General features: G+C 42.1%; 4 protein-coding genes across 14 annotated transcripts in view; 2 read left to right on the forward strand and 2 right to left on the reverse strand.

Moving 5' to 3' along the window:
- The first annotated feature begins 607 nt into the window (after positions 1-607).
- On the forward strand, positions 608-7,523 carry LOC112260043 (G protein pathway suppressor 2). Of its 3 annotated transcripts, none has more exons than XM_024434823.2 (10): positions 608-732; positions 1,066-1,183; positions 1,328-1,437; positions 1,538-1,650; positions 2,068-2,147; positions 2,360-2,439; positions 2,699-2,903; positions 6,219-6,379; positions 6,595-6,690; positions 7,089-7,523. In XM_024434823.2, the coding sequence occupies exons 2-10, from the start codon at positions 1,090-1,092 to the stop codon at positions 7,179-7,181; spliced, it is 1,032 nt and encodes a 343-aa protein (XP_024290591.1). In that variant the 5' UTR covers positions 608-732; positions 1,066-1,089; the 3' UTR covers positions 7,182-7,523. The 3 variants fall into 3 exon arrangements, with proteins under 3 accessions (XP_024290591.1, XP_024290593.1, XP_024290592.1); XM_024434825.2 differs by having other exon boundaries at positions 2,729-2,903; XM_024434824.2 differs by having other exon boundaries at positions 635-708.
- LOC112260044 (eukaryotic translation initiation factor 5A-1) lies at positions 7,521-18,138 on the reverse strand. 5 transcript variants are annotated; one of them, XM_024434830.2, is made up of 6 exons: positions 17,908-18,138; positions 15,342-15,511; positions 15,076-15,180; positions 13,910-14,041; positions 12,497-12,569; positions 7,521-9,101 (listed from the first exon to the last, which is right to left on the reverse strand). In XM_024434830.2, exons 2-5 carry the CDS (start codon positions 15,507-15,509, stop codon positions 12,507-12,509), a joined length of 468 nt encoding a protein of 155 aa, XP_024290598.1. In that variant the 5' UTR covers positions 15,510-15,511; positions 17,908-18,138; the 3' UTR covers positions 7,521-9,101; positions 12,497-12,506. The 5 variants fall into 5 exon arrangements, with proteins under 5 accessions (XP_024290598.1, XP_024290597.1, XP_024290595.1 ...); XM_024434829.2 differs by having other exon boundaries at positions 15,342-15,514; XM_024434827.2 differs by having other exon boundaries at positions 17,754-18,137.
- A 1,902-nt stretch (positions 18,139-20,040) lies between these two features.
- LOC112260047 (Y-box-binding protein 2-A) lies at positions 20,041-24,989 on the forward strand. 5 transcript variants are annotated; one of them, XM_042328441.1, is made up of 10 exons: positions 20,041-20,218; positions 21,433-21,496; positions 21,666-21,699; positions 21,928-22,029; positions 22,295-22,561; positions 22,949-23,031; positions 23,217-23,424; positions 23,519-23,677; positions 23,841-23,916; positions 24,429-24,989. In XM_042328441.1, exons 1-9 carry the CDS (start codon positions 20,140-20,142, stop codon positions 23,874-23,876), a joined length of 1,032 nt encoding a protein of 343 aa, XP_042184375.1. In that variant the 5' UTR covers positions 20,041-20,139; the 3' UTR covers positions 23,877-23,916; positions 24,429-24,989. The 5 variants fall into 5 exon arrangements, with proteins under 5 accessions (XP_042184375.1, XP_042184374.1, XP_042184376.1 ...); XM_042328440.1 differs by having other exon boundaries at positions 23,841-24,989; XM_042328442.1 differs by having other exon boundaries at positions 21,928-22,017; positions 23,841-24,989.
- A 3-nt stretch (positions 24,990-24,992) lies between these two features.
- The window catches only part of LOC112260046 (solute carrier family 2, facilitated glucose transporter member 4), a 32,363-nt gene continuing 29,461 nt past the window's right edge, over positions 24,993-27,894 (reverse strand). Inside the window, exons 9-11 of the mRNA XM_024434831.2 lie at positions 27,203-27,304; positions 26,827-27,030; positions 24,993-26,622 (exon numbers count right to left, since the gene is read on the reverse strand). Of these exons, the coding sequence (XP_024290599.1) occupies positions 26,404-26,622; positions 26,827-27,030; positions 27,203-27,304 (525 nt within the window). The 3' untranslated portion in view covers positions 24,993-26,403. The remainder of the gene's footprint in view (positions 26,623-26,826; positions 27,031-27,202; positions 27,305-27,894) is intronic.

A 27,894-nucleotide genomic window follows, 5' to 3' on the forward strand; every position in this document is an offset into this window, starting at 1 on the left:
ACTAACTTTAAGCACCAGTTATCTGAGCAGCTTACCGATCGCTGCAGCTGTACACAGCCCATCTGTAAATAGTCCATCCAACTACCTACCTCATCCCCATATTGTTTTAATTGACTTTTTTTGCTCTTTTGCACACCAGTATTTCTACTTGCACATCATCATCTGCACATCTATCACTACAGTGTTAATTTGCTAAATTGTAATTACTTCGTTACTATGACCTATTTATTGCCTTACCTCCTTATTCCATTTGCAAACACTGTATTTAGATTTTTCTACTGTGTTATTGACTGTACTTTTGTTTATCCCATGTGTAACTCTGTGTTGTTGTTTTTTGTCGCACTGCTTTGCTTTATCTTGGCCAGGTCGCAGTTGTAAACGAGAACTTGTTCTCAACTGGCTTTCCTGGTTAAATAAAGGTGAAATCAAATAAATAAAAGTGTAGTTATTGGAGGTGCATCTTGGTCAGTTTAGCTCAGAACATGCAGCCCTAGTCAATCGGCCACCTAATCCTGTATAATGAGCGGGCCGGCCGTGAACTTCAGTCATTCCAAATAATATCATCTGATCAAGGTCTGGGCCACGCGCTAATTATAAACTCCCACGTTTCCCCTGAAGTCAAAACAGGAAGCTCCATTTCACACCGGAAGTGTATTGGTTGGGGTTAACCATGATTTAATTTTTTAAAATTTACAATACAGACAAAAAGTCAGTGTTTTTCGTAGAAAAACGGTAACTTTCCGCTTTATAATTATGCAAAACAACCTAACTCCAAGCGGAGACTCATAAAGCAACGAAAGTCTGTTTACAATTTAACGCCTGCTGGCCGTTCTTCATTGAGTTAGCAATTCTAGTTACCAACTAGCATAGCCAGATTAAACACAACGTTAGCTAGCTGATGGTTAATGCAATTAACTATAGCTATGATTATGTATTTCTATTAGCAACAAAGTAAATGTTTGAAGAAAACAACATGTTCAGTTCCTAGCTGGTAATTGTCACTTTTTCATTGCTGCATGTAGCTAGCTACTATTCAACATATTTTCTCCATTCTGCTGCATTCAGCTGGCCCCTCCACTGCCTGTCACCATGCCTGCTCTGCTGGACAGACCGAAGCTGTCCAACGCTATGGCTAGAGCCCTCCACAAACACATAATGAGAGAAAGGGAGCGTAAAAGACAAGGTGAGATATCACAAGGCTTTGCTTGACTACTGCATTCCTCACCAACCGTAACTGGAAGCCTGATTTGCTTCCACAGTTATCTTGTTGGAATTGGTGCACATTTCTCATTGTTCTCAAGGTGATTTATTTTCTTCCTAATCTCAGAGGAGGAAGAGGTGGACAAGATGATGGAGCAGAAGATGAAAGAGGAAGAAGAGAGAAAAAGAACAAAAGAGATAGAGGAGAGGATGTCCTTGGAGGAGACCAAAGAACAGGTCAGAGAAAGTCATAACAGCATACAAACAGATGGAGATCAATCAGAGAAATAACTTGTTCACCTTAACCGTCTCTTCCCCTCCCTTTTCCTCCTCACAGGTGATGAAGATGGGGGAGAAACTGCAGGGACTTCAGGAGGAGAAGCATCAGCTCTTCCTCCAGCTGAAGAAGGTCCTGCACGAGGAGGAGAAGAGACGCAGGAAGGAGCAGAGGTGAGAGGAATTGAGCCTCTATGACTCCTCAGGTGCATCTCAATAATCTTAAGTGGCTTTCTTTCCTTGTCTTCTTTCCTTAATATTTACCGACATGGAAACAGCTTAGGTGAAAACAGTTTGGATGCCTGGATGTGTCTAGAAATGAGCTTTCACCGGTCAAGCTTCCTTAACATAGTGTCCTTTTTTGTTTTTGTATTAAAGGCTCTTAAAATCCCATGTATTACTATTGTTATTATTATAATGTTTATGTAGGTGTAGAAAAGGTCAAGGTCAAGGATCCACTTTAGATGATTGAAATGCAATACTCCCAGTTTGGATTAGGAATGTGATTGTAGTAAGGCCATAGATATCAGGATTTGCTGATTGTTTGAGTTCTCCTGTCAGATATCTCACCTGTTTTTACCTCTCCTGCAGTGACATCACAACACTGACGTCAGCCAGCTACCAGCCCAGTCTAACCATGCACACAGGACAGCATCTCCTTAACATTGAATGTAAGGTTTAGTCTACATCTGTTCATAAATGCAATCTCCTATCAATTACATAATAATCATAATAATATGGTCATCTACCAGACCTTTTGATTTTCAATATATGTGGCACATTGTTTCTCTCCACAAATGTCTTCAGTGACTTAACTGACACCTGTCACTTCACTATACTCCTCCCTCATCCCTTTTTTTTTGTTCTCTCTTCCCTCTGTCAGGCAGTCCAGTCAGTCACAACAGGGCCGGGGGACTGCTGTCGGAGCGCAGTAAGCAGTTGTTTCCAACACCGGTCAACCCGGTGAGTGGCAACTGGCAAGCCCTCCGCATGTGTAATATCCTTTCTAACCATTTGAGAGCTTTCTATGAAGCACACTTTTCACTTGTGTCTGAGGAGCAATGTGGTCAATAAATGGAGTTCCAGACATCACTATTCGGCCCAAGCTGGAATCAAATTCTTAACTCTGTAGTTCCAAACACCACGCCCCTACCCACTGAGCCATAGAAAATGTCAATGATGCCAACAGACGCATAACCCGTGCTCTGTGTGATTTGCTTAGAGTGACCGTTTCACTCTCCTCGCTCCACAGGGCCGTCACTACCAGAACCAGGCTGGTTTCAGTGCGGGCCCGGCTGAGCATGGCCAGTTTGGGGGTAGTCAGTCGGTCCATGAGAGCTACGGCGTGGCCCAGACACAACACCCCTCCACCTACGCCCCCGGTCCCTCTGTACCTGTCAACTTCGCCAGCAGCTCCCAGATCAGAGGTAGGATGTGTGTGTGGCTGGGATTTTAAAATTTGAAATTCAGTTAAGTTGATTTTCGTTTTCAGACCTGATTTGCTGGTTTTTAATTTAGTTTTAGTTGTATAAAATATTTTGTCTTTGTTTTAGTGTAAGGGAGAAAACATTTGTGGGAGGCTAAGAGCCATTTGCGTTGAATAGTTTGTGGAGATATTGCCAGTGGGGGGTTGTAATACTTCAGGTGATGGGTCAGGTCATGGGTTAGGTTTGAAATATAAAGGAAATCTCAATGTGACTTGGTTTTAAAAGGAATAGCACTGAAGCTGGTGCAAAAAAATATGGTGGAAGGAAACTGAACATAGTTCATGATGGTTTTTATTTGATTTAGTTTTGGAGTGAAATATAATAATTTCAGTATAGCTCTAGTTTTTCAAATGGGTTTGTTAATTATCTTATTTCAGTTTACGAAATAGATTATAGCATCCTAACAGGTTTACTGTTGCCTTAAACTATTCATGTCCATAACGGACATTTTTCAATAGGGGAGAGTGGGATAGGTTCTGCCACTTTTTACATTCCGCATCACTCCGTCAAGGGAAATAAAGTATTCTTTCTAACAAAGATATCTATACTGAACAAAAATATAAACTCAACATTTAAAATTATCCGATTTTTCTGAGTTACAGTTCATATGAGGAAATCCGTCAAAATGAAATAAATTCATTAGGCCCTAATTTATGGATTTCACATGACCGGGATAATCAGATATGCATCTGTTGGTCACAGATACCTTAAAAACAAATATGGCCTCACAATGGGCCTCAGGAACTTGTCACTGTAATTTTGTGCATTCAAATTGCCATTGATAAAATGCAATTGTGTTTGTTGTTCGAAGCTTATGCCTGCCCATACCACCTCCACTATGTGGCACTATGTTCACAACGTTGACATCGGCAAACCGATCGCCCACACATCGCCATACACATGGTCTGCGGTTGTGAGGCCCGGTATAGTGCCAAATTCTCTAAAACGACGTTGGAGGAAGCTTATGGTAGAGAAATTAACATTGAATTCTCTGGCAACAGCTCTGGTGGACATTCCTACAGTCAGCATGCTAATTGCCCACTCCCTCAAATCTTGAGACATGTGGTATAATGTTGTGACAACTGCACATTTTAGAGTGGTCTTATATTGTCCCCAGCACAAGCTGCACCTGTGTAATGATCATGCTGTTTAATCACTTTCCAAATATGCAACACCTGTCAGGTAGATGTCTTGGATCTTTTATTTCAGCTCATGAAACATGGGACCAACACTTTACATGTTGCTTTATATTTTTGTTCTGTTTACATATATTTCAGAATGTTGTGAATCCTTGGAAATAATCAGAATTCATGTAAACAGAGTTTTGAAAACATAACTGTACAAAAAAAAGTGGTCTCTTGGCACAACTTACCCTGGGTATGGGGTAAACTGAGCCGTGGGACAGGGACAAGTTAAGCCACCTACAAATGTCTGTACTTAATTAAATATTACAACTACCTTTTTAAAACCATGTCTATGTTTTATATACAGTGTATTACAGTACATTCAGAAAGTATTCATACCCCTTGACTTATTCCACATTTTGTTGTGTTACAGCCTGAATTCATTTTGGTAATTGTATTGAAAATGTAATATAGAAATATACTATTTCCATAAGTATTCACAACCCTTAGTCAATACTTTGTAGAAGCACGTTTGGCAGTGATTACAGCTGTGAGTCATTCTGGGTAAGTCTCTAAAAGCTTTCCCCACCTGGATTGTGCAGCATTTGTCCATTATTCTTTTCAAAATTCTGCCAAATTGGTTGTTGATCATTGCTAGACAACCATTTTCAAGTCTTGTCATAGATTTTCAAGAAGATTTCATTCAAAACTCTAGCTCGGCCACTCAGGAACATTCACTCTCTTCTTGGTAAGCAATCCAGTGTAGATTGTTCCTTGTGTTTTAGGTTATTGTCCTGCTGAAAGGTGAATTAATCTCCCCGTGTCTGGTGGAAACCAGACTGAACCAGGTTTCCCTCTAGGATTTTGCCTGTGCTTAGCTCCGTTCTGTTTATTTTTTATCCTGAAAAACTCCCCAGTCCTTAATGACAACAAGCATAACCATAACATGATGCAGCCACCACTATTCTTGAAATTATGGAGAGTGGTACTTAGTAATGTATTATATTGGATTTGTCCATAACATAACACTTTCAGGACAAAAAGTGTATTACTTTGCCACATTTGTTTTACAGTATTACTTTAGTGCCTTGTTGCAAGCAGGATGCATGTTTTGGAATATTTGAATTCTGTGCAGGATTCCTTCTTTTCACGCTGTCAATTAGGTTAGTATTCTGGAGTAACTACAATGTTGTTGATCCGTCCTCAGTTTCCTATCACAGCCATTAAACTCTGTTTTAGTCACCATTGGCCTCATGATGAAATCCCTGAGGGTTTTCCTTCCTCTCCGGCAACTGCGTTAGGAAGCATGCATCTATCTTTGTAGTGACTGGGTGTATTGATACACCATCCAAAGTGTAATTAATAACTTTACAATTTTCAAAGGGACATTCAATGTCTACTTTTAAATAGATTTTTACCCAGCTAGCAATAGGTGCCCTTCTTTGCGAGGCATTGGAAAACGTCCCTGGTCTTTGTGGTTGAATGACTAGTGTTTGAAATTCATCGCTCGACTGAGGGACCTTACTATTATCTCTATGTGTGGGGTAAAGAGATGAGGTGGTCATTAAAAAAAAATCATGTTTAACACTATTATTGCACACAGTGAGTCCACGCAGATTACTATGTGTCTTGTTAAGCACAATTTTACTCCTGAACTTATTTAGTCTTTCCCTAACAGAGGTGGATGCCTATTATTTATCCTTTTAATTTTTAATTAATTTGTTAAAACAAATTCTAAAAACGTAATTCCTATGACAAAACCAATCTGAATGTAATCTATAACACAGCAAAATGTGGAAAAAGTCAAGGGTTGTGAATACTTGCTGAAAGACCTATATATGCTTTTAAACAATTTGATTCTTAAATGTATTAAAAAAAAGACATGCTGATCATTGGGAAAATTTGAACAAATAATTCTAAGCACAACTTTGACAGTGGAGGTATGATAGATGACGTCAATGTGGCCTGTCTAGACACTTGTACTAACTATGTTGAAACAATTTCATGAGTTTCCACCAAACAGAATTTGTTCTGTGGCACGTGTTGATATTGTACTAAAGATAGTACTAGGATGTGAATGGGTAGATAATACCCATTATACCCAATCTGATTGTTTCTGTCTCCTGCCTAGGTGTGTCTGCATTCCAGGCAATGCAGTACCTCCCTCATCAGCAGCCAGGCTATGCTGTTCATAGTCACTTCACATCCCAGCCTGGATTCATCCCTGGTGCTGGAATACCCCTTCAGAAGCAGTTGGAACATGCCAACCAACAGTCTGGCTTCACTGACGCGGTAAGACCACTGGTCAGACAGATAGGGGGGAAGATGCACTTTCAAGACGTGCCTATTATATAAGGTTGAGTTCTCTATTCAACCAATACACTTCGTTGTGAATCTGTTTTAATGTTTAAGTGCTTAGTGCACAAATGTCCATTCAAATTGGAGTCCTCACTCTTACCTCTTGTCCTTTACTTGTCTTTCCCTAAACTCCTCTTGTGTTTTTCCAGGGTGCTCTGAGACCCATGCACCCCCAAGCCCTCCATACATCCGCTGCTAGCCTGCTCCCTACTCCCTCCATGGCTGTCCAGATCCCCACTCCCAAGGTACACCTCATTACCCCCTCCCTACCCCACATCTTACTGTTACTGCCCACTGTTGATCCATCACCCCCATCAGAAATATGAGTGCCTCAGAAAGAGGTTATTTTGGAAAAAGTTGGTTATTGCTTTACTCGTGCTCTTTATTAAAGCATAGATTGAAAAGTGATTTGTATTTTTGTTTTCTTGCACAATTTGTCCAAGCTCTCATAGCCAAAGCCAGAGGAAAACCAGTGTGAATCTTGAGTATGAAATAATCTTAACAGTGAACGCAAACATCTTTAATGTGTCAACTATAATATTCAATTTCAATTATTACTTGGTCATTTAAAATATGCATGGTTTAGCTTAAAGGTCTTAGCTGTTGCTTGATAACATTTCATTGGCGTTGTTCCGTCCACCAGGCCCCTTTCCAGAGCCCTCCCCAAGCGGCTCCCCGCAACGCTTTCCTCCCCCACACCCAGAGTGGACAGAGATTCTATCACCACAGCAAGTAACCATGTTTACCTGCCCAAACTACCTTTACCAGGAGATCTTATCGTTGAGATTTCATAGGCTTCTAGAAGACTGGAATTATGGGACAGTAAAACTTGGATTTTGATGGTTGATTGTAAAGCCCAAACCTACAGGCTTGACTTTGTAGTAATATTTCTTGTATAGTTTATTTTGTTAGTGCTGTAGTACTTTAGTTTAAGAGGCCTAGGTGTTCTAGGAAACCATTTTCTCCACTGTGAAACTGTATCGTGTTATACTTTGTAAATTTGATTGTGTCTTTGGATGTAATTACCTTAAACTATTATGTCTGCGAAATAAATAAATAAAGCACACACCATTTCTAACAATTTGTGTCGTCTTTAATTTGTTTTGGGGCGGGGAGACATTCTGCACATTTTGGACTTTTGTGAATGCAAAAACCAAATGCCATAACTTTTTCTCATTCAGGAGTTTGTACAAAGTAATAATGGGTCAAAAACTTGATGCTTCTCTCTATAGGTGACCCAGTGTGTCTACTAGCTAGCTACCTGCCCTGTTGGCAGCCCCTGTCGATAAGGTCTTTGCCCAGGCTTTGAGGGTAATGGAAGATAAGGGGCCGATTGCGCAAAGAAAGGATTTAGTCTTGTGCACGGACTTGATCAGATATCTGAAAGACTGAAATTGACACTGGAATTGGGTTGCTAGTTTCATTTCTCCCAAATGCTACTGTGTGACACTTGTTCAACTCCTACTCAAAGAACTGGCCCCAGATTCACAAAACACTTACATAAGAATATTCTTAAGAAAAAAATTCCTCAATATCTTAAGATTTTATGATTTTCCTACAAACTTCTCATATCTTGTTAGTCTTCTTAAATTGGTTGCCTAGCAACAACATTTATCTAGCAAAGGCAATCCTATTTTCTACTGATATTACTGTTCTAGTATGTTCTTGGGTTTAAAATAATAAATACTGAAACTTTCAGATGAGTTCTGTGAGTGAATTAAACATGTTCAATTGCTTTCATGAGCTTTTTCTCTCACTGCCCTGAGTTCAAGACAAAGGGTTTAGCCATCTTGGAATTAGGAACAAATCCCCCAACTTTATATTCAATAATCTAATTTCTTCTTAACTTCTTACTTAAAAGGAGAAACCTAAGAAATAGCGCAAGTACATTTCCAATAACCTTTTTTGAGGAATAGCAACTGTTTATCTTTCATCATAAGTCTATAGTTAAGGAAAAAATGGCTGTTAAGACATTTCTTCTTAAGAAGGATTTGTGAATCTGGGCCCTGGTCCTAGCATGTAAATCATGACACGTTTTTTTTAACAGACAGGTTTAGGTGCTATACGTTACACAAAATATTGAACAAGACAGAAGGGGCTCATTCAGAAGGGCGGATCGCTCGGAACGTCAGATAGAAATGGAACGTATAGACCTGACACAATCTCCATGTTCTAGAACTGGCACCAATTTCAATGCTGTATGCTATATTTCTATTGTAACATTCCAAGCACAGTGCTCCCGCTGAATGAGCTCCTTAACAGAACAGCATCCATCACTCATGCATAGAGTTGAAGAAGCCCTTGATGAATCGGAAAAATGTACAAAACAAACATTTGTGAGATTCTCACCCCTCCTCCCTTGACTAGGTACAGTAGTTACTTACGCCCTGCCCTCATAGGCGGCAATTTGTGAGAAAACACTTTTTCTCTATTCTAACTTCTCTCTCCGTTTCATCTGTACAGGTGTTGACCTGTGTGTGTGGAGAGAATGTTTTGCCATTTCCAATTATTTATTGAATTGCGTTCCTAATTTAACCCAGAGAAGGGCGAGAAAGTACCGTGAGAGGGAGAGAGATTACAAAAACAAAAGTGGGAGAATAGCATTGACGTGGCCTTACTCCCTCCCTTTTCCAGGTCCAGTGCATCTTGTTAACTCCTGAAAGAGAGTGGGGAGGACAAGGAAAGTACAGGGGTAGGATAGGTAGAAAAGGGGGAAAAAGGGAAGATGAAGTGATTGAGGAAGAGACACGTAGGGATAGGAAGGAGAGACGGGAAGAAAGAAAAAAAAGTGGACAGGATCATTTAGTGTGCATCAATACAAAACAGTTCACAAGTGCATTGAGGTACCTACAGTATGGACTCCGAACATTCAAAAAATACAAAGATCCTTTCACATACCATCAAAATACAGTAACCCACCACACATTTAACAACCTTGACCTCACATAGTGCACATTTCATATACAGTGAGCTCCAAAGGTATTGGGACAGTGACACATTTGTTGTTTCGGCTCTGTACTCCAGCACTTTGGATTTGTGATGATACAATTACTATGAGGTTGAAGTGTAGACAGCTTTGATTTGAGGGTATTTTCATCCATATTGGGTGAACCGTTTATAAATTACTGCACTTTTTGTACATAGTCCCCCCCCCATTTTAGTATTGGGACAAATTCATACGTGCAATGATTAGTTAGATCAAGTTGTGACTACAAACTTGTTTGGTGCATTTGTTGTATGTTTTGGTTGTATTTCAGATTATTTTGTGCACAATAGAAATGAGTGGGAAACAATGTATTGTGTCATTTTTTGAGTCATTTTTATTGTAACTAAGAATAGAATATGATTCTAAACACTTCTACCTTAATGTGGATGTTACCATGATTACAGATAATCCTGAATGAATCGTGAATAATGATGAGTGAGAAAGTTAGAGACATAAAAATGCTAACCTCCGCTGTTATTGTAATGGTGTGAGGTTAGAATGTCTTGGTGGTATGATATTTGTGTAACTAGCTTTCTCCATCATTAATCATTATGCATCCAACAAGTTTGTAGAGTCACAAGCTTTGTGTAATCATTGGGCGCTAAGAATATGGAGCCAAATACTCAATTTTTGACCACTTTAATACACATAAGTGAATTTGTCCCAATACTTTTGGTCCCCTAAAATGGAGGGGGGAATATGTACAAAACGCTTTGTCATTTCTAAACGGTCCACCCGATATCAAAGAAAATACCCTCAAAATTAAAGCTGACAGTCTGCACTCTAACCTCATAGTCATTATCATTTCAGAGCCAAAACAACCAAAAATGTGTCACTGTCCCAATACTTTTGGAGCTCACTGTCCCAATACATTTGGAGCTCACTGTCCCAATACTTTTGGAGCTCACTGTCCCAATACTTTTGGAGCTCACTGTCCCAATACATTTGGAGCTCACTGTCCCAATACATTTGGAGCTCACTGTCCCAATACTTTTGGAGCTCACTGTCCCAATACATTTGGAGCTCACTGTCCCAATACTTTTGGAGCTCACTGTAAATACACCATTACATTCACACAAATACACCAAGCATTGGAATCTATATAAAACAACTCTTTATATATACATGTGCGCATACATAAATACTGTAAATAAATAACAACATATGTAAGCAAGTAATACGTGCATAAGGGGTAGGCAAGTCCATTGCTGTAACAGTACTGTACCTTTCACAGATTTCATATAATATACAGTGCATTCAGAAAGTATTCAGACCCCTTGACTTTTTCCACATTTTGTTACGTTACAGCCTTATTCTAATATTGATTAAATAGTCCCCCCCTCATCAATCTACTCACAATACACCATAATGACAAAGCAAAAACTGTTTTTCTAGAAATTTTAGCAAATTTATTTAAAAAAAATAAAAACTGAAATATTACAGAAACAAGATTCTCTGGTCTGATGAAACCAAGATTGAACTCTTTGGACTGAATGCCAAGCGTCACGTCGGGAGGAAACCTGGCACCATCTCTACTGTGAAGCATGGTGGTGGCAGCATCATGCTGTGGGGATGTTTTTCAGCGGCAGGGACTGGGAGACTAGTCAGGATCGAGGGAAAGATGAACGGGCCAAAGTACAGAGAGATCCTTGATGAAAACCTGCTCCAGAGCGCTCAGAAGGTTCATCTACCAACAGGACAACGACCCTAAGAACATAGCCAAGGCAATGCAGGAGTGCCTATTGGACAAGTCTCTGAATGTCCTTGAGTGGCCCAGCCAGAGCCCGGACTTGAACCCGATCGATCTCTGGAGAGACCTGAAAATAGCTGTGCAGCAACACTCCCCATCCAACGTGACAGAGCTTGAGAGGATCTGCAGAGAAGAATGGCAGAAAGAAAAGAAAGAAACTCCCCAAATACAGGTGTGCCAAGTTTGTAGCGTCATACCTAAGAAGACTCGAGGCTGTAATCGTTGCCAAAGGTGCTTCAACAAAGTACTGAGTAAATACTTATGTAAATGTGATATTTCAGTTTTATTTTGTATTTTATTTGCAAACATTTCTAAAAACCTGTTTTTGCTTTGTCATTACGGGGGTTTTGTGTAAATTGATGAGGGAAAAAACTATTTAATCCATTTCAGAATAAGGCTGTAAAGGTAACAAAATGTGGAAAAAGTCAAGGGGTCTGAATACTTTCCGAATGCAATGTACATGGAAAAACAAGACATCCCCAGTATATTGTATAGTACTCATAAACAATTCCCTTGTTTCAACATGTTTTTCAAAACAGACATATACTGTAGTGTGAATGAAGACTACAACCAGGTAAACCAACAGTAACATTTAAAACACAGGAGGCTGCTGAGGGGAGGACGGTTCATAATAATGGCACATTGTCCATGTGTTTGATGCCATTCCATTTGCGCCGTTACAGACATTATTATGTATTTGATACCATTCCACATATTCCACTCCAGCCTTTCCCACGAGCCCGTCCTCCACCAATTAAGTTGCCACCAACCTCCTGTGATATAAAAAACAAATAAATAAGTCGCCTGGGGGACCAGCCAAAGTGTTTCAGTGCGTCCTTAGGCAAAGTAAAACATGTACCTAAGCTTGGCTGATAAAAAAGACATTCAAATAAATAAGATACATTCAGAAAGACCTTGATCAACATTAACCATAACTCCTGTTGTGCCAACGTCTCTGTAGTTCAAGGTCTTGAATAGAGATGTTCTCCAAAAAGCAGTCTTGGAGTTGCCTTCCCCTTGGTCCATAGACATACAGTGTTATGTACGTGTAACCTGGCAATGCACGTGCATGTTAAAAAGTGTCCTGTGGCATCACACACACACACACACACACACACACACACACACACACACACACACACACACACACACACACACACACACACACACACACACACACACACACACACACACACACACACACACACACACACACACACACACACACACGTGTGTCCAGGCACTTTTGTCACAGGCAGTGTGTGTATGAGGTGACATGTAGTTCAGTTGGGATACAGAAAGCCTTTGCATTTACCTGCAGTGTCTTATTTAGCCATGGCCTTGATGGCAACTGCAGCCTCCTCATTCATCGCAGACAGAACAGTGATCTGGGAAACAAACAAAAATGCATTCATTTTAATTATCAGAACAGTGTAGTAGAAGTAAACTAGGTGTGTCTATCTTAGGCTGTGACATCATCCCTTTCCCTGAGACTTGAAGCAAGTGTTACCCCCAAACCAGTGGAGGCTGCTGAGGGGAGGACGGCTCCTAATCATGGCTGGAACAGAGCAAATGGAATGGCATGTTTTTGATTTCATTCCACCTATTTCGCTCCAATCATTACCACGAGCCTGTCCTCCCCAATTAAGGTGCCACCAACCTCCTGTGCCCTAAACCATAACACTTTGCAGGGTGCTGCTGAGAGCATGGTATCGATTCCCAGTAGAGACTGGTATGTGCTACATACTGTACAGTCTTACTCCCAAATTCCATGTATCCCTAGTCCTGCCAGTCTTCACTGATAAGTGAGGGTATTTGTGTACTTGTGTGCTAATTTTAACTGTTCATGACAGGGACATTCAATTCCCGGAAGTAATGTAAGTATACAGGTTCAATATGACTATAGCAGCTATAATACGTACAGAATCAGTGGTGGAAAAAGTACTCAATTGTCATACCTCAGTATAAGTAAAGATACCTTAGTGGAAAATGACTTATGTGAAAGTCACCCAGTAAAATACTACTTGAGTAAAAGTCTTAAAGTGTTTGGTTTTAAATATACTAAAGTATCAAAAGTTAAAGTAAAAAATATATATATTTCAAAATCTTTATATTAAGCACACCAGATTTTCGTGTTTTTTAATTTACGGATAGCCAGGGACACACTCCAACACTCATTTACAAACAAAGCATTTGTATTTGGTGAGTCCACCAGATGAGAGGCAGTAGAGATGACCAGGGATTGGTGTGCGAATTGGACCATTTTCCTGTCCTGCTAAGCATTCAAAATGTAACGAGTACTTTTGGGTGTCAAGGAAAATGTATGGAGTAAAAAGTACAATATTTTCATAAGGAATGTAGTAAAGTAAAAGTTATCAAAAATATGAATAGTAAAGTACAGATAGCCCCCAAAAATACTTAAGTAGTACTTTAAAGTATTTTTACTTAAGTACTTCATCCCATTGTATGGAATTTCCACCAAACACACACTGGGTAAATGGATCAGAAGAGGAATGGAAAACATGAATCAGATATGTTTACCTACACAACTGCTTATGTAGAGGAGGTACAAAGGACTGAATAAGGATAATAAAATCTCTGGACTTAAGCAAAAGTGCTACTCCCATGCAACACTGTGTCTTACAAAACCGCCATGCTTAATAGCAACGTAGGCAATTTCTTGTCGAAGGGAGAATCATTAAAAAGTAGGATGAGGAACACCACTGACCAGAATCTCCTCTCCAGCGTCGTACTTGGTTTCGATTTCTTTGCCCATGTCTCCTTCTGGCATCTTCAGGTCCTCTCTCACTTCACCGCTGTCCTGGAGCAGAGACAAGTAACCATCCGTGATCCCAATCAACTGCAGGGGGAAGAGAGGAGGGAGGGAAAGGAGGATGACAGAAAAGAGAGACGCATGAAAAGTACTCTCTTTTCATTTCTGACCCTTTTGTGACTGCCCAGTCAATCAATCAATCAATTAGAGCTCCTGTGTGCTCTCTAATCAACTCTGTCATGTCCACCCACAGTGCCAGAGTCTCCCGCCATGAAAGAGGGTAAAAATGAACGCAGGAGAAAAAACAGCTACCCACTTGAGGTTCCCTATCCGGCTCGAAGGACCATGAGAAAGTTTGGAACTTGTGCTGGTGTAGGTCAAAGGCATTCCATCCCAGAGTTTTACTAGAAACACCACTGTGATTACATTCCCCTACAAACTCCATTATGTGTTCCTCCACGCTCATTGACCTTTCCTCATGGCTTAAACAGCACTGGATTGGTACGGGAAAAATGCTAATGTCTCCACTGCCTATTAATAGGCTATAGCATGGTTCTCCAACTGGCGGCCAGCGGGATGAATTTGGCCCGTGGGTGGTTTTATTTGGCCCTCCAAGTTTTCTGAGCAAAAACATAACATTTCACATTTTCATTGTTGGACGTAAAAGACTGTAAAACACCAGTAAATCAGTTCCAAATTATTACATTTTTGGAAATCTGTTCCTAAGTATTCCCACACAGGCAATTTGCCGACTACAAACGATTTGTATTCATGTTCCGGCCCCCCGATCATCCGCTCAAGATAAAATCAGCCTGCGGCTGAATCTAGTTGATGATCCCTGGGCTATAGGGAGGTTCCACCATACTGCTGACACCTAGTCAATCCTCACAAATCTTCCAGTGTGAGTCAAGCAGGGGATTGAGTCAGGGAATTACAAATAGGGAATCAGAATGCACAAGGGACATCTATTACCAGTGACGTGGCCATTTTGTTTGAGAGTGAGTGTTACCTAATTGGCCATCTCACTCAAACCAGCAATACCTCTTTCTCACTACTTCTCCTTCTCTCCCTCTGTGCTTTCTGTCCCCCTCACTGCTTTGGCCATTCCAATGTCCTCTCACCTGGTAGTCTAGTCTCTTGATGTTGGGTACGTCCATGTTGTGGGTGGAGGGACAGATATCCTCATACTTCTTTCCATTGAAGATGTCAATACCAACCATGTGGACCTGCCCATAAAGGAAAGAAAACACAAACTGTTCAGGGAGTTGTAGACAATGCGTACAGACTCAGAAACAAGGGCAAGATAGTATGATGTCAGACACGCCTTCATGTCTGCACACCAGCCAGGGCTATACAAATGGTTACAGTCAAATCGGGCACCACTGACCTTAGCGTGGCCGTGTTTGCCGGTCTTGGACGTGGACATCTCCACGATCTTGCAGGGTCGTCCCTTCAGCACCACAAAGCCGTTCTTGCGCAGAGCCGAGCACTGCTGGGGGAAGGTGGCGGATGCCCCGGCATCGCCTGTCTGGAAGTCGACGTCTGCGTCTGCCATACCTGCTGCCGAGGCAATGATGTCACAGGGGGAGGGGGAATGTGGGAAGAGGTTGGGGAAAAAAAGAAAGAAAAAAAAGATTGCCTTTCATGACATAACACTCACACTTGACTTTTCCCTCCCCCTACTAGCACTGACTTTGCTGATAGCTACGTTATTGGGGGAAAATGAACTTACTATGACTGACATATGTGGTTGTCCAACCCAGCTATCTTATTAAGATGAATGAATGCACTAACTGTAAGTCGCTCTGGCTAAGAGCGTCTGCTAAATGACAAAATGTAAACATAAAATGTTAATGAGGAATAAGAACTGGTTAATGACACCGCTGGTAATGACATCACTGGTAATGACATCACTGGTAATGACATCACTGGTAATAACATCACTGGTAATGACATCACTGGTAATGACATCACTGGTAATGACATCACTGGTAATAACATCACTGGTAATGACACCCCTCAGATACTGAGGAGTCTTGGGATTGGGGCAAGGGGGTCCAATTACTCCAAGTGGTCTACTTACCTCTAACTCCATTCTAATACATATTAGTTATGGCTTATTCTTGGGAAACTACCTATTTGCTGATACATCTACAATAGATGTTGAAAAGGTTTTGCCAAAGAATAAATAAAAAGAGAGTGTATTCCTGTATTCCTATTTCTAGCAATAAACACATTATTGAGCAATAGAAAAATGATGGCCTACTGCACTTGATATGATGTTAACACTGTTTGCAGTGTAATGAAGTGTACAGTAGGCCTACACTGTCTCCTATTGTGAATTTTCAATAATCATTTTAAATGTGTCCAAATAACCACACTCCAGTGGAATACTTGCATATTTGACTTAATAACGTTAAGAAATGCAACATTATGAATTGAATACAAAAATGAATAAAGAGCTGGTTCACTGACATTAGGAGAAAGAAAAAGATAATATCGAGCTAAATAAAGTAACGAGATAGGGCACCTCTTAACTGGACCAGTCAGCCATTGCCTACTCACTATGAGCAATAGGATATAACACTTTTCTGAAAAATGTATAGGCCTTCTCTATGTTACTTTTGTGCAATCGCGGCGGAGGAATGCACGCGATTCAAGGAAAGGCCCCATGCCTGGCCAAAAGCAATGCACGCGTGCGTCAGCCTTGGTTATAATGTCAATAATATTATAACGGTCAACTTGCTGTTCTTGGTTGTAACGTCAAGAATATTATAACGGTCAACTTGTTGTTCTTGTTTATAACGTCAATAATATTATAACGGTCAACTTGCTGTTAGAATAATGGCAAAGGTATTGGTGGAAAGTTATATCCATTTAACAGAAAGAGCTACAAAAGTATTGCATCATATAGCATATTCCAATTAATTTACTGTGATTTAATTCGGTCTGCAGCAATAGCCTAGGCCTACTGGGAAACGACTGATTATACTGGTAGAGGCTTAACCACGGCGCTTGACACACACAAGGCCAATTTGAGACTATCGGTTGCACGTAAACACACATTCATAATAAGGATATGTTCATTGACATATTAGTAACAGACAAACTGTCGCTGTCACATTTTTATAACACGCGTGTCTTCTCCGCAGTGTAGGAGCCTAGCGCGGCCTAGTGCGCACAAAACGTGAACCGGCTGTCAGTGACGGCATCGTTGCATGCATGCGCACTGCTAGGGGGCTGAGGCCCACTAACTAATATGGGGGCTCCGCTCCAGCCGAGGCAAGTGTAACATTGTTGCATGAACCACACAAGGAGAAATCGTGGTCTTGATACACTGAAAAGGCTACGTCGCACATTGCTGATAGGAATGTAGGCTACTAGAGTAAAATGACTAAGCTAATGCGCATGATAAGGCTACGGCGAGCATAGCGGTAGGTTTGAGTTTCGGTCCCAAGTTATTTTGGTCAATCTCTATGTGTAAAATCGTCCCACCGAAGATATGCATGACATTATACATTTGATTGGCTGATAGGTAACGGAAACTTTATCAGTGGGCATTGAGCAAGGGCAATTTAACAGCGTATTGCTTATAGGCTATCAAACTTGATAGCCTACAATACAACAATGCAATGTTGTTTTATTGGTAGGCTATCATCTCATAATGCTCACAAGTGAGCAGCTATGTAGAATGAAAATATGGTGACAGCTATGAGCAGACGAGCATAGGCAATGTTAGTTAGTTTCACGCAAAATCACACCCGTTATATTCACGTTATGATAAGTAGGCTTAACTTACCCGGTGAACTAACGTTTCCACAATTTGTTTACTCTGTTCGCTTTACAAAACTGTCAAACCTTCCCACTTTTTTATGTCTTTCTTTTTCTCCCTTCGTCCTTAGCTACCGTTGTCTAGTTGGTGTCTACCGCCGCGATGCCTCTGTCTGTCGTACCTTATCTCCTAAATCAGCTCTCTTCTTCTCTCATTCCAGTCGCTTCCACTATCCTCCCTATTTTGTCCTGCGGCTCCGTCGAAATCGTTCTCGTTGGGGGAGGGGAGGGGGGGGCATACGCTTGGGTCAGCAGCCAGCCTAAAAAGAGTGGGAACCTTAAACCCACAATGTCCGTAGCCTAGCACTCTCCGCCTTTCGCTCACTCCCTCACCCAGCCTTTCCAAATACCCATGAAATGAACCTAGGCAATATTGTGCTTAGTGCGCAGGCGTGGTCAGCCTCAATTCTCAGATTCTAGAACAGGGAGGGGGCGCAATCACCGGAACATCGAATGGAACCTCTCATTCACTGAGCATGGGGCCTCTCTCATTCATTCTAAGGACCGTTATTTTGGGCATAGGTGATATGGGCGCTTTTACGCACCAAGTAAGCACTCTCGGATAATGACCGAAGCCTCAATAAAAATGGATCCCTTATCCTTCACCATATGTCACTTTCAAGGGAATATTAGGATTAATATTGTTTTTAACCTTTTTTTTAAAGTAGATTGTGCTTTTAGGGGGTTCTGGTTTTAATGCTCAATACATGTTTCTGATGTCGGCCTAATAACAGCGTCTCATCATTGCCAAAACTATTTGCTCTTTGTAATAGGCTACCCATGGTGGTATTGCCCCCATGGTGGTATTGACATGGCGGTAGGCAGTCAAAGTCAGTGCGCAGTGATTGGCAGTTCGCGGAGCCGCTGGGTTAAATTTAGCCCAATGAAACATGAATCCGATGACCTATGTGTGGAGGGCTCGAGGGCCAGATGGGAGCTAAGATAAAATGGAGGGATGGGGAGTGTTGAGAGACTGGTGGGCATGCGAGTCAGGGCATGGGTCGGAGCAAAGACGGGGACGGGGACGGGGGTGCTTGTGCTGACTGATTTGGCGCAGGGCCAACCATGTGTCTAATTTATCACTGACGGCTGCACGAGCTGAAATATCCGCAACAGAGAGACAGGTGCACACAGGGGAGTGGGCCTGTAGTGTGGCCTGTAGCAACAGACGAGACAAGCAGGATGTGGGGCTATTTAGCTTTATTGACTGACCAATTAAAGTACGCCTAAGTAGGAATTAGGCTAGCCGACTTTGTACATAATTGTTGCATTTAAAGAAATAGAAGCCATTTTCTCATAGGAGAGGGTAACACCTAGTAGGCATAGTAACCCATTATGATAGACCAGCACACATGAATTACACTTTTGACAATGGCATGCTATTGACAATTTCAGAATACTTTATCAATCATATAGGCTATGCCCTCTGGTCAACACAGCCACGAGAGGCTACATGCATAACACCCAGTGGTTTAAAGTACTTAAGTAAAAAATACTTCAAAGTACTACTTACTCATTTTTTGGGGGTATCTGTATTTGACTTTACTATTTATATTTTGACAACTTTTACTTCACTACATTCTGAAAGGAAAATAATGTACTTTTTACTCCTGACACCCAAAAGTACTTGTTACATTTTGAAATGAAAATGGTCCAATTCACACACTTATTAAGAGAACATCCCTGGTCACCCCTACTGCCTCTGATCTGGCGGATTCACTAAACACATGCTTTGTTAGTAAATTATTGTCAGTGTTGTAGTGTACCCCTGGCTATCCGTAAAAACAATTAAAAAACTAGAAAATTGTGCTATCGGGTTTTCAAAATATAAAGAATTTGAAATTATTAATTATTTTACTTTTTATACTTAAGTACATGTTAGCAATTCCATTTAATAGTGATACTTAAGTATATTTAAAACCAAATACTTTGAGACTTTTATTCAAGTAGTATTTTACTGGGTGACTTTCACTTTTACTTGAGTCATTTTCTATTAAAGTATGTTTACTTTTACTCAAGTATGACTTGTGAGTACTGTTTCCACCACTGATAACACCTCATTCAGGTTATCACCTGTCTAGTCGCTTTACAATCTAGTCGCTCCGCTCTGCGCGCTATCATTTGTTCTACTCTACCTGCTTTTATTTTAAACCTGTCTTTTTTTTGCGGCCTACGCCCTTCCAAATGGCTTCCTTGCTGATCTAATGAGGCTCCTGGATTGGCTACTATGAAACCAATGAGGGCGCGGTTAACATTGTGGATCCCGGGAGGTTGTCGGGATAAAAAGTTTGCGGTGGCGGCCAGAGCAAAGTTTGGAGAGGGGGATATTGTTGTAAACGTGTATCCGTGAGAGTATGACCGACGCAGAAGCGCAGAGCGCCCCACCGTCGGCTCCGGTGGAAGAACAGCCACAGCCGGAGAGAAAAATTATAGGTAAGTGAAGTGGAATTACTAGTGACAAAAATATCTTCGTTGATAAAAGTTAGCATAATTTGTGAGCGTTATAAAATTTGTGGATTTACCTATGCGTCATGGCCACGGACTAAAGCCAGAACATGGCTGTGCCTCAAATCATTGCTTAAAATATGTCTGTAGGGCTACAGATTGGGTGGTTGGAAAGTGCGTATGTTTCAGTGACTCATTTCGGTTTTGTAACTCTTGGAAGTTAATCTATGGGAGTAGCGCACATTGTACACCCTGGTCAAGTTGTGCTGATCCTAAGCAGTTTTTGGCGTTTCGTTTCAAGTTCCACGTGCCTCCATGTTTTACGCAAGGACTTGGCTGAATATCATTTTATTAAATGCTTACTCTATTTTAAGACTGACATTAATGTTGATACAAATATATTGTTCAACAAGCGCATATATTTTAATTGTGAGACTAAAAGTAGGACATTTGCTAAACTGACCCCTCGTGGGTTTGTGCGGTTGGTAGTGTGCCGGGCTGTTTAGATGCACACGCGTTATCAAGATTAATTACTTAAACCGACATTTTGAGTTGTCGAGAATGAAAGTGGTTGAATGTAGGCTAATGGTGTCACAATATGACCCTAATTTCACCTCATCAAATGTCACGTGTTCCAAGGGGGAGGGAGTTTGTTCACAGGTGAAAGTCATCTTGATCAGCGATTGACGTCTGATTTCACCACCATTGACCATTTAGGTCAAAATGTTAACGTGACGATAAAGCATTGACAAGTGAACTGGGCTTTCATTAAATGTTCAGTGCGCATTGGTGTAAATTATTTGACAAGTTTCCGTTATACGTTCCAATTGAGGTGTCAGTTGCCATTGATTTGTTACATCAACAAAGTTACTTGGTACGTTAATGTAGGCACTTATTCATCAACTCTCTACAATGTTAAAATGGTAACACCACAACTATGCACAGTAAGCACAACTTGTCCCACTTGACATAGTCAGTAGGTTTCTAGTCAAGTATTGTTAATGATTGGCACAATCACGGCATGTCCTGCAGCCTAGCTTGAACCGTTTTGTTTGATTAAAGTTGCGATGAGGGAGAAATATATTAGGTCGTATGGTAGACGTTCCCTTTCAAGACCTCACATGCAGCTTCACAATCATTGAGTCTTTCTTTTGACTTGACTTTGATGTTTGAGACAGTGTTTAATCAAGCTGTTGTTGCAGCCACTGCAGTCCAAGGCACCGTGAAATGGTTCAACGTGCGCAACGGATATGGCTTTATCAACAGGTACCCTGCTATGTGGTTGTGTAATGTGGCTGTCAGATGTGAAATTGAAAAGTACACTGATTAGCATCTAATTTGACACAATGCATATGCTCTGTAGTACTGGTATGACATGTTAACATGGATATGGCTTGATCATTTTGGATTTGTCATAACTAATCATCCCCCCCAGAAACGACACCAAAGAGGATGTCTTTGTTCATCAGGTAAGCCCAGCAAGATAAAGTCCGAGTGGCAAAGAGCACCTGCTGCTTCATACCACTGGGTTGCATTCATTAGTGCGCATCTTAGCAAAACGTTTTACAATGTGAAATGAAAACGAGGGTTTCTTGTTGGACAAGTTCAGGCAGTCCATCCCTGTTTTAGAATGTTATATTCTGTTTGGTGCCTAGTGAATACAACCCTGTATCACATCATCCAATCCATCTTTTTAGACTGCCATCAAGAAGAACAACCCCAGGAAGTTCCTTCGCAGTGTTGGGGATGGGGAGGTGGTAGAGTTTGACGTGGTCGAGGCCGCCAAGGTAGGCAAACCTGTAAGGACCATCTTTTTTTTTTTTCACCCACCGTATTAACAAGTCTTAAGGATAGTTCAGCCCAAAATAAAACTTTAAGATCTTTTTGTGCTTTTTACACCGTCCTATGCCAATTTCAGTTTCAGGCCATTGTGTAGCTGCTGCCTTATCCGTTTGTTACTTTTCAAATGAATTGGAAATATTAGCTTTTTGGTGTGAACTATCCCTTTTAATTTGAGTCACTGTTTGAATTGCAAATCATTGTTTTAAATATCTCTCCTACAAGCTCCCTCTCTCCCCCTCTCAGGGCTCAGAGGCAGCCAACGTGACAGGGCCTGGTGGTGTTCCCGTTAAAGGCAGTCGGTACGCGCCCACCAAACGCCGTTTCCGCCGGCGTTTGTCCTCTCGCAGCCCCAGGCCCGGTGACGAGAAGGGTGACGGCACCTCAGGCCCCACTTCGGAGCATGGAGGAGAGCACGACGGAGAGCGGCCCGGAGACAGGCCCCCACCGCGCCGGCGCAGGCCCCGCCGACCCAGACAGGAAGGGCAAGAGGTGATGAGTAGATGGCTAAAAAGCTGCAACCCTACATGTTTAAAGTCCGTTCTCCATTTTGACTTATTTGAAGAGGAAAAAACAGACCAACTGAAAGTAAAATGGTGAATGGAATTTACTGCCACTTTTTCCAGGAAGTTGCTTCCGCCTGTCCAGTTCCTAAATGGATGTCCCCACCCTAAACCCTACCCTTACCTTAACTGTATTAAATTGAAACTTCAATGGGGTGAAGTCAGTTGGGACGTCCCATGGGTCCCTTTTAGACTTTTCCATTCTTAAATGTTTGCAAATGGAGGCGTAGTTGAGGATTGGATTTCCCACCTGTGCATATCAGTTGTGTAATCTGTTTTCCCTCCTGAAATGTTGTGTGGTCTGTTCTCTCCCCAGGGCGAGCCAGGGGAACAGGAGGGAGGCGCAGAAGGCGACCAGCAGAGGCCTCCACCACGCAGGTTTAGGACCCAGTACCGCAGGTGAGACTGACATGGCATTTTTGTGTAGGCTTTTTTATGTATTTGGGATGTTCTCATGTCAATAGATCTTGGCAATTTGTGGATGACTTTTTAGCCCATAGGCTAGTATTCCAAGATTTGATTGAGTATTTTTGGCCCATTTGGCTGTATATTTGACTTTGTCCCATGCTATCTAACCTTCTCAGGCCATTCCGTCCTCGCCCACCTCCCGGGGAGGTTCAGGCGGGTGCTGCCACCTCAAAGGGCCAGGCAGCAGAAGGGCAGGAGGTGGTGAAGGAGGCCCAGGAGGGCCAGCAGACAAACCTTGAGCAGGCCAACGAAGACGGCCAAAAGCCCCGCCGACAGTTCAGCCGCCGCAGGCAGAGGAACTCCGAGTCTAACTCTGTCTCTAAAGTGAGCGGCTCAGTGCTTCCTATGTAATGTTGCGATACAAAATAATACAATGACAATATTATATTGCTACGTTTCCCCTCTGTTCATATCTTAGGATGGGACAGAGAAGCCCGAAAAGCTAGCCTCGGAACCTAGCACTCCCCTTCAGACAGCCAAGCCAGCCGACCTCAAATCCTCCCCCAAATCCTCCCCCAAATCCTCCCCCAAAATGTCCCCCAAAATGTCCCCCAAGTCCTCCCCCAAATCACCAGAGGTAAGAGGCACCCTGACGTCTATTCAATACTCCCTCTTGCTTTTACTAAATTGTATTAACTTGGCTATTTTACTGTAGGTATTCCTGCATGTAGTCATTATATTAAATTTGACTTAGTTATGTTCCAACAAAGTTTTTTTTAAAAGGGGTCCTTTTTTTTCAGCCACCTGCCACGACAGTTCCCGCAGACACAGAATGACGCCCATGATGGGACGGTGTAACGTGACCCCAGACAAGAGGTGGGACCCCGCTCTAAACTGGCGCATCCTTTAAGGGTTTGGGTGGAGGGTTGCGCTTCTTGCATTACTACCGAAACTGTGACGCGGCTATCTCGTATGTTGTCACTAGTATGTGATATTTAGGTACTTTTTCAACGTATGGGTTTTCAGAGGAAGTGCACGAGTCTTCTGAAGGATGGTCAGCACCTGCGGTCCGAATGTGTAACCGGGTGTTAAAAATGCTTTTCCTTATGACTTTATATTTTTGGGATGTTTGTGTTCAATGAAAGCCCACCTATATTGCAGTTGTAAATTGGTCGCCAATTGAAGGCTGAAACCCTGTGGGGCCCACTGCCTGTTAGAAGTTTTAATTCTTGGCATTAATTGTGTTCTATTGGTTTAAGTGTTAATGTCTCTCTCCCCTTGTCCTCTCTGTCGGTCTTTGCCCCCTGCCTGTCTTTTTTTCACCTACCTGCCTTTCTCCCCTTATCTTCTCTGCCCATCTGTCTCTCTCCCCCTGTCGCTCTCTTTAGGTTCCTAGGGAGGGTTAGCTGGGGGACCGAGCCCCTCTCACCACACCCACCACTGTGCACTACTCTCTAATCCCCCATCCCATCTTACCGACCCCCCTCCCCTCCCCTCCCCTAGCTAGACACTGCATATGGGAGAAGGATGGGAGGGAGGGAGTTACGTGTATTCATAAATGTTATAATACGCCTAGAAAGATCTAGAGGAAAGAAAGTATTTAAAAATCTGCTTGGATGCCCAGTTACTCCACAAACCCCCAGCTAGTTTACTTTAATTGACTGAGAATGGGCATGAGCAGTAGAGGACCCAGCCGCTATTTTAAGTTCGATGATGTGGAAAGCGAAGCGTGTGTGAGGGTAGTGGTCCAGGAGTTGCGACGTTTACCTTGCCACCCCCCCTAGTTTCTAACATGCTGCAGCCCACACCCTATTTGGAAAATCAAGGCCAGGGGTTGGTTTAAAAAAATATACATTTTTGTTCTACTTATTTTTGTATGTGCTTTTCTTTTGGAGGGGATTATGTGCAATGTCAGTAGTTAAATGTCGATAAAATGTTTGCAAAAACCACAATGCAGTCATATCTTTAATGTCCACAATACACAGTCCAGGAAATTTTAAAACATGTCTGCCTTGAATCTCATTTTAGTGGGATAAAACCAAAGTAAGTAATTGCATTTCTTAAATTCCAACTCCAGTAGAATCTGAAAACGTAGCATCAGACACTTGATAAAAGCTGTAACATTAAATTGCAGTATATTTGTATTCAGTATGACCCTTTTCTCGGGATGGTAGTAACTAAAGTCTCACTGACATGTTGGGGCATCAACATGCTCATGTTTGAAATGGGAACAATTGTCATACAAACCATACAGGATACTTTATCAATATTCACACTTCATATAAATTACAGATTCTCTTTGTTCAATACAAATCTTCAAAGACAACTGTACAATCACAACCAGTACGTACAGAAGACAGCACATGTGTTGTAGTTCAGGGACAGATTGCTGATGCAGTAGCAGTCAAAACCAACCAAATCAACTAATATTGTGCACAACCCCATAGAAACCAAAGACATACTCATATTGGAGTGGGTAAAGTTTGAGTATTTGAAGACCCTTGTACCATTTTGTTTTTTTCACTCAAACCAGCACGCTATATACATTTAAGTACTAAATACATGATTTGCTCTCGTTAAAAGGAACTTCTCTGTAGGCTGTGCAATGAGTCATGTTAAAGCTGTCCATCTTGTGAAATCAAGTTTAGGGACACTTCCAAAGGGGAAGTGGGTTGCTAGCGGTAGACTGGTTAGCCCACTGAGACAAACTTACAGTAACTCGTAAATAAATCACTCAATGCCACACACCATAGCTTTGCTCACTAAAAATGTACATGGGTTTCCACACTAGCTGTTATTGTAACCAACTATCAATCTGAAAATTGCTGACATTTTTGTATATAAAGTGCAGGAATACCTCCAAGCCCCTCTCTCCATAGAACATCTGTGCGCAGTCTCTCTCAATCAAATCTCCATCCCCCATCAGCATATGTACACCGAGGTGGGGGTAATGCCTCAAAGTTCAGGAACCTTATTCTTTTTCCTGATCATCCCCTCTATCACCCATTATGGGTTGCCCTGGTAATAATCACTCACCCGCCACCCTTTCTGGGGTATGTTAAGTTGGTGCAATGCTTTAATGTTGCACAGCCTTTTCCTCGAGCAACCCGTTCCTGTCAACATATCTCCCTCAAGCTCCATTTCCCAACTACGGGCCCAGTTCCAAATCCATTCCACCTCCCTAACCCTTGACCCACACGCCAACCTTGCTCGGTATGCCTAGACACAACTCAAAGGATGTGTTTGAATTAGGCCCAAGCCCACCCCTTAGTATCCAGTTGTAGCCCTCTGCGTTTCCCTGCCTAACCAAGAGTCTGTCTGGCCTCCTCAGCCTGCCCTCCCCAGTTCCCCCATGGGACCCCATTAGTCAAGGCTTCCCTCCCCCCCCAGGTAGTCCAGCTCTGTACTCCGCTTGCCCAGCTCCATGTCCAGGTCCATCATGGCGGGTGGGTGCTTGCTGAAGGAGGCGGAGATCTGGTCGAACGTCTTGCCCCGTGTCTCCGGCACCCGGAAGAAGGTGAAGATGAGGAAGAAGACAAGGAGCACTGCAAAGATGAGGAAGACATAAGGCCCACAAAGCTCCTGTGGAGCGGGAGGAAGGAGAGAAGGAGGGGGGCATATATTCATTAGTGTATCATTGAGAAGACATTTACTTATCAGTCCATGTCTGTCAGACGCCATCCAATCCAGAGTATATCAGCTTCGCCTATCATTAAAACCAATACTTAAGTCCTAAATGAAGGTTCCTGGTCAAAAGAAAAAAAAACACACAAATTTATCACTTACAGCGAGATACTGGAAGCCAAAGCCAATAATGAAGTTGGCCGTCCAGTTGGAGAATCCGGCCACGGCCATCGCAGCGGGCCTGGGGCCTTGGGAGAAGAGCTCAGCCACAAAGAACCAGGGGATGGGGCCAGGCCCCACCTCAAAGAAGGCCACGAAGCCAAAGATTGCCAGCATGCTGATGTAGCTCATCCAGGGAACACTGTCCTGCCAAGGGAAAGGTGGTGATGGTTCAGCCAGAGGTACATGAATAGAAATAGCCATACCACCCATTATGGCCTCTGTTTTGAATGGGGAGCCCCTTCTAGTATTTTATTTCTATGGGTACATGATTCCGTGAATGGGCTAATGAGTTTGTTGCTATTCATTAAGGACTGACCAATAAGGCAAGAGCTATCGTCATGACAATAGCACAGCCGCACATTCCGGACAGCCCCAGCATGTGTAGCGTCCGGCGGCCTGTCCTCTCCACCAGGAAGAGCTGTTGATTGGACGAGAGCAAGATGACAAACAGTTAACAACAGGCCTGAATCATGTTCACTCATTTCTAATTGAGACAAAACTTAGCAGATGATTCTGACCGAAACCTTTCCAACTGGCGTTTGTCTCAAACCTCTACTCTGGGACCCCCAGCCGTTCCATGTTTCTTGCACCTGATTCGACTTGTTAACTAATCATCAAGACCTTGAATTGGTTAATCAGGTGAGCTAGTTCAGGGCTACAACAAAATTGTGAAATGTTTTGGGTCCCCGACGAGAGGTTTGCGAACCACTGGTCTAAGGCATTCTCCAGTCTGGTTTGGTCATGGATAAAGACTATTGTAAGTGGGAGCTTTCTCTACAGAATGCAAACATAAAAGTGAAGCTGATGATTTAAAGAGGTGTTTTCATTTTTAAAATCAAAGGTCAACCCTCAACCCAGCCAAGACAATCAATAAATCAATCAACAAATCTGACCTTTTTGGATGAAGGCAGAAAGACTAAAGGCTCTATTCTATCTGAAGCGTTACAGATTGTACAATATAAATGTAAAGGTAATTTCGGATTGAGCCGACATATGCAGTGTTTATCG

This window comes from Oncorhynchus tshawytscha, linkage group LG10 (assembly GCF_018296145.1).
Source record: "Oncorhynchus tshawytscha isolate Ot180627B linkage group LG10, Otsh_v2.0, whole genome shotgun sequence".
Taxonomy (NCBI): domain Eukaryota; kingdom Metazoa; phylum Chordata; class Actinopteri; order Salmoniformes; family Salmonidae; genus Oncorhynchus; species Oncorhynchus tshawytscha.

Bases quoted from the DNA above. Each gene is read 5' to 3' on its own strand.
- LOC112260043 (XM_024434823.2), top strand. From the start codon at position 1,090: ATGCCTGCTCTGCTGGACAGACCGAAGCTGTCCAACGCTATGGCTAGA. The intron at 2,440-2,698 runs GTGAGTGGCAAC...TGATTTGCTTAG, and splicing joins TTCCAACACCGGTCAACCCG to AGTGACCGTTTCACTCTCCT. The intron at 2,904-6,218 runs GTAGGATGTGTG...TCTCCTGCCTAG, and splicing joins CAGCAGCTCCCAGATCAGAG to GTGTGTCTGCATTCCAGGCA.
- LOC112260044 (XM_024434830.2), bottom strand. From the start codon at position 15,509: ATGGCAGACGCAGACGTCGACTTCCAGACAGGCGATGCCGGGGCATCC. The intron at 14,042-15,075 runs GTGAGAGGACAT...TTCCCCCTGCAG, and splicing joins TCAAGAGACTAGACTACCAG to TTGATTGGGATCACGGATGG. The intron at 12,570-13,909 runs GTCAGTGGTGTT...TTTGTTTCCCAG, and splicing joins ACGCTGGAGAGGAGATTCTG to ATCACTGTTCTGTCTGCGAT.
- LOC112260047 (XM_042328440.1), top strand. From the start codon at position 20,140: ATGACCGACGCAGAAGCGCAGAGCGCCCCACCGTCGGCTCCGGTGGAA. The intron at 20,219-21,432 runs GTAAGTGAAGTG...CTGTTGTTGCAG, and splicing joins GCCGGAGAGAAAAATTATAG to CCACTGCAGTCCAAGGCACC. The intron at 22,562-22,948 runs GTGATGAGTAGA...TTCTCTCCCCAG, and splicing joins CCAGACAGGAAGGGCAAGAG to GGCGAGCCAGGGGAACAGGA.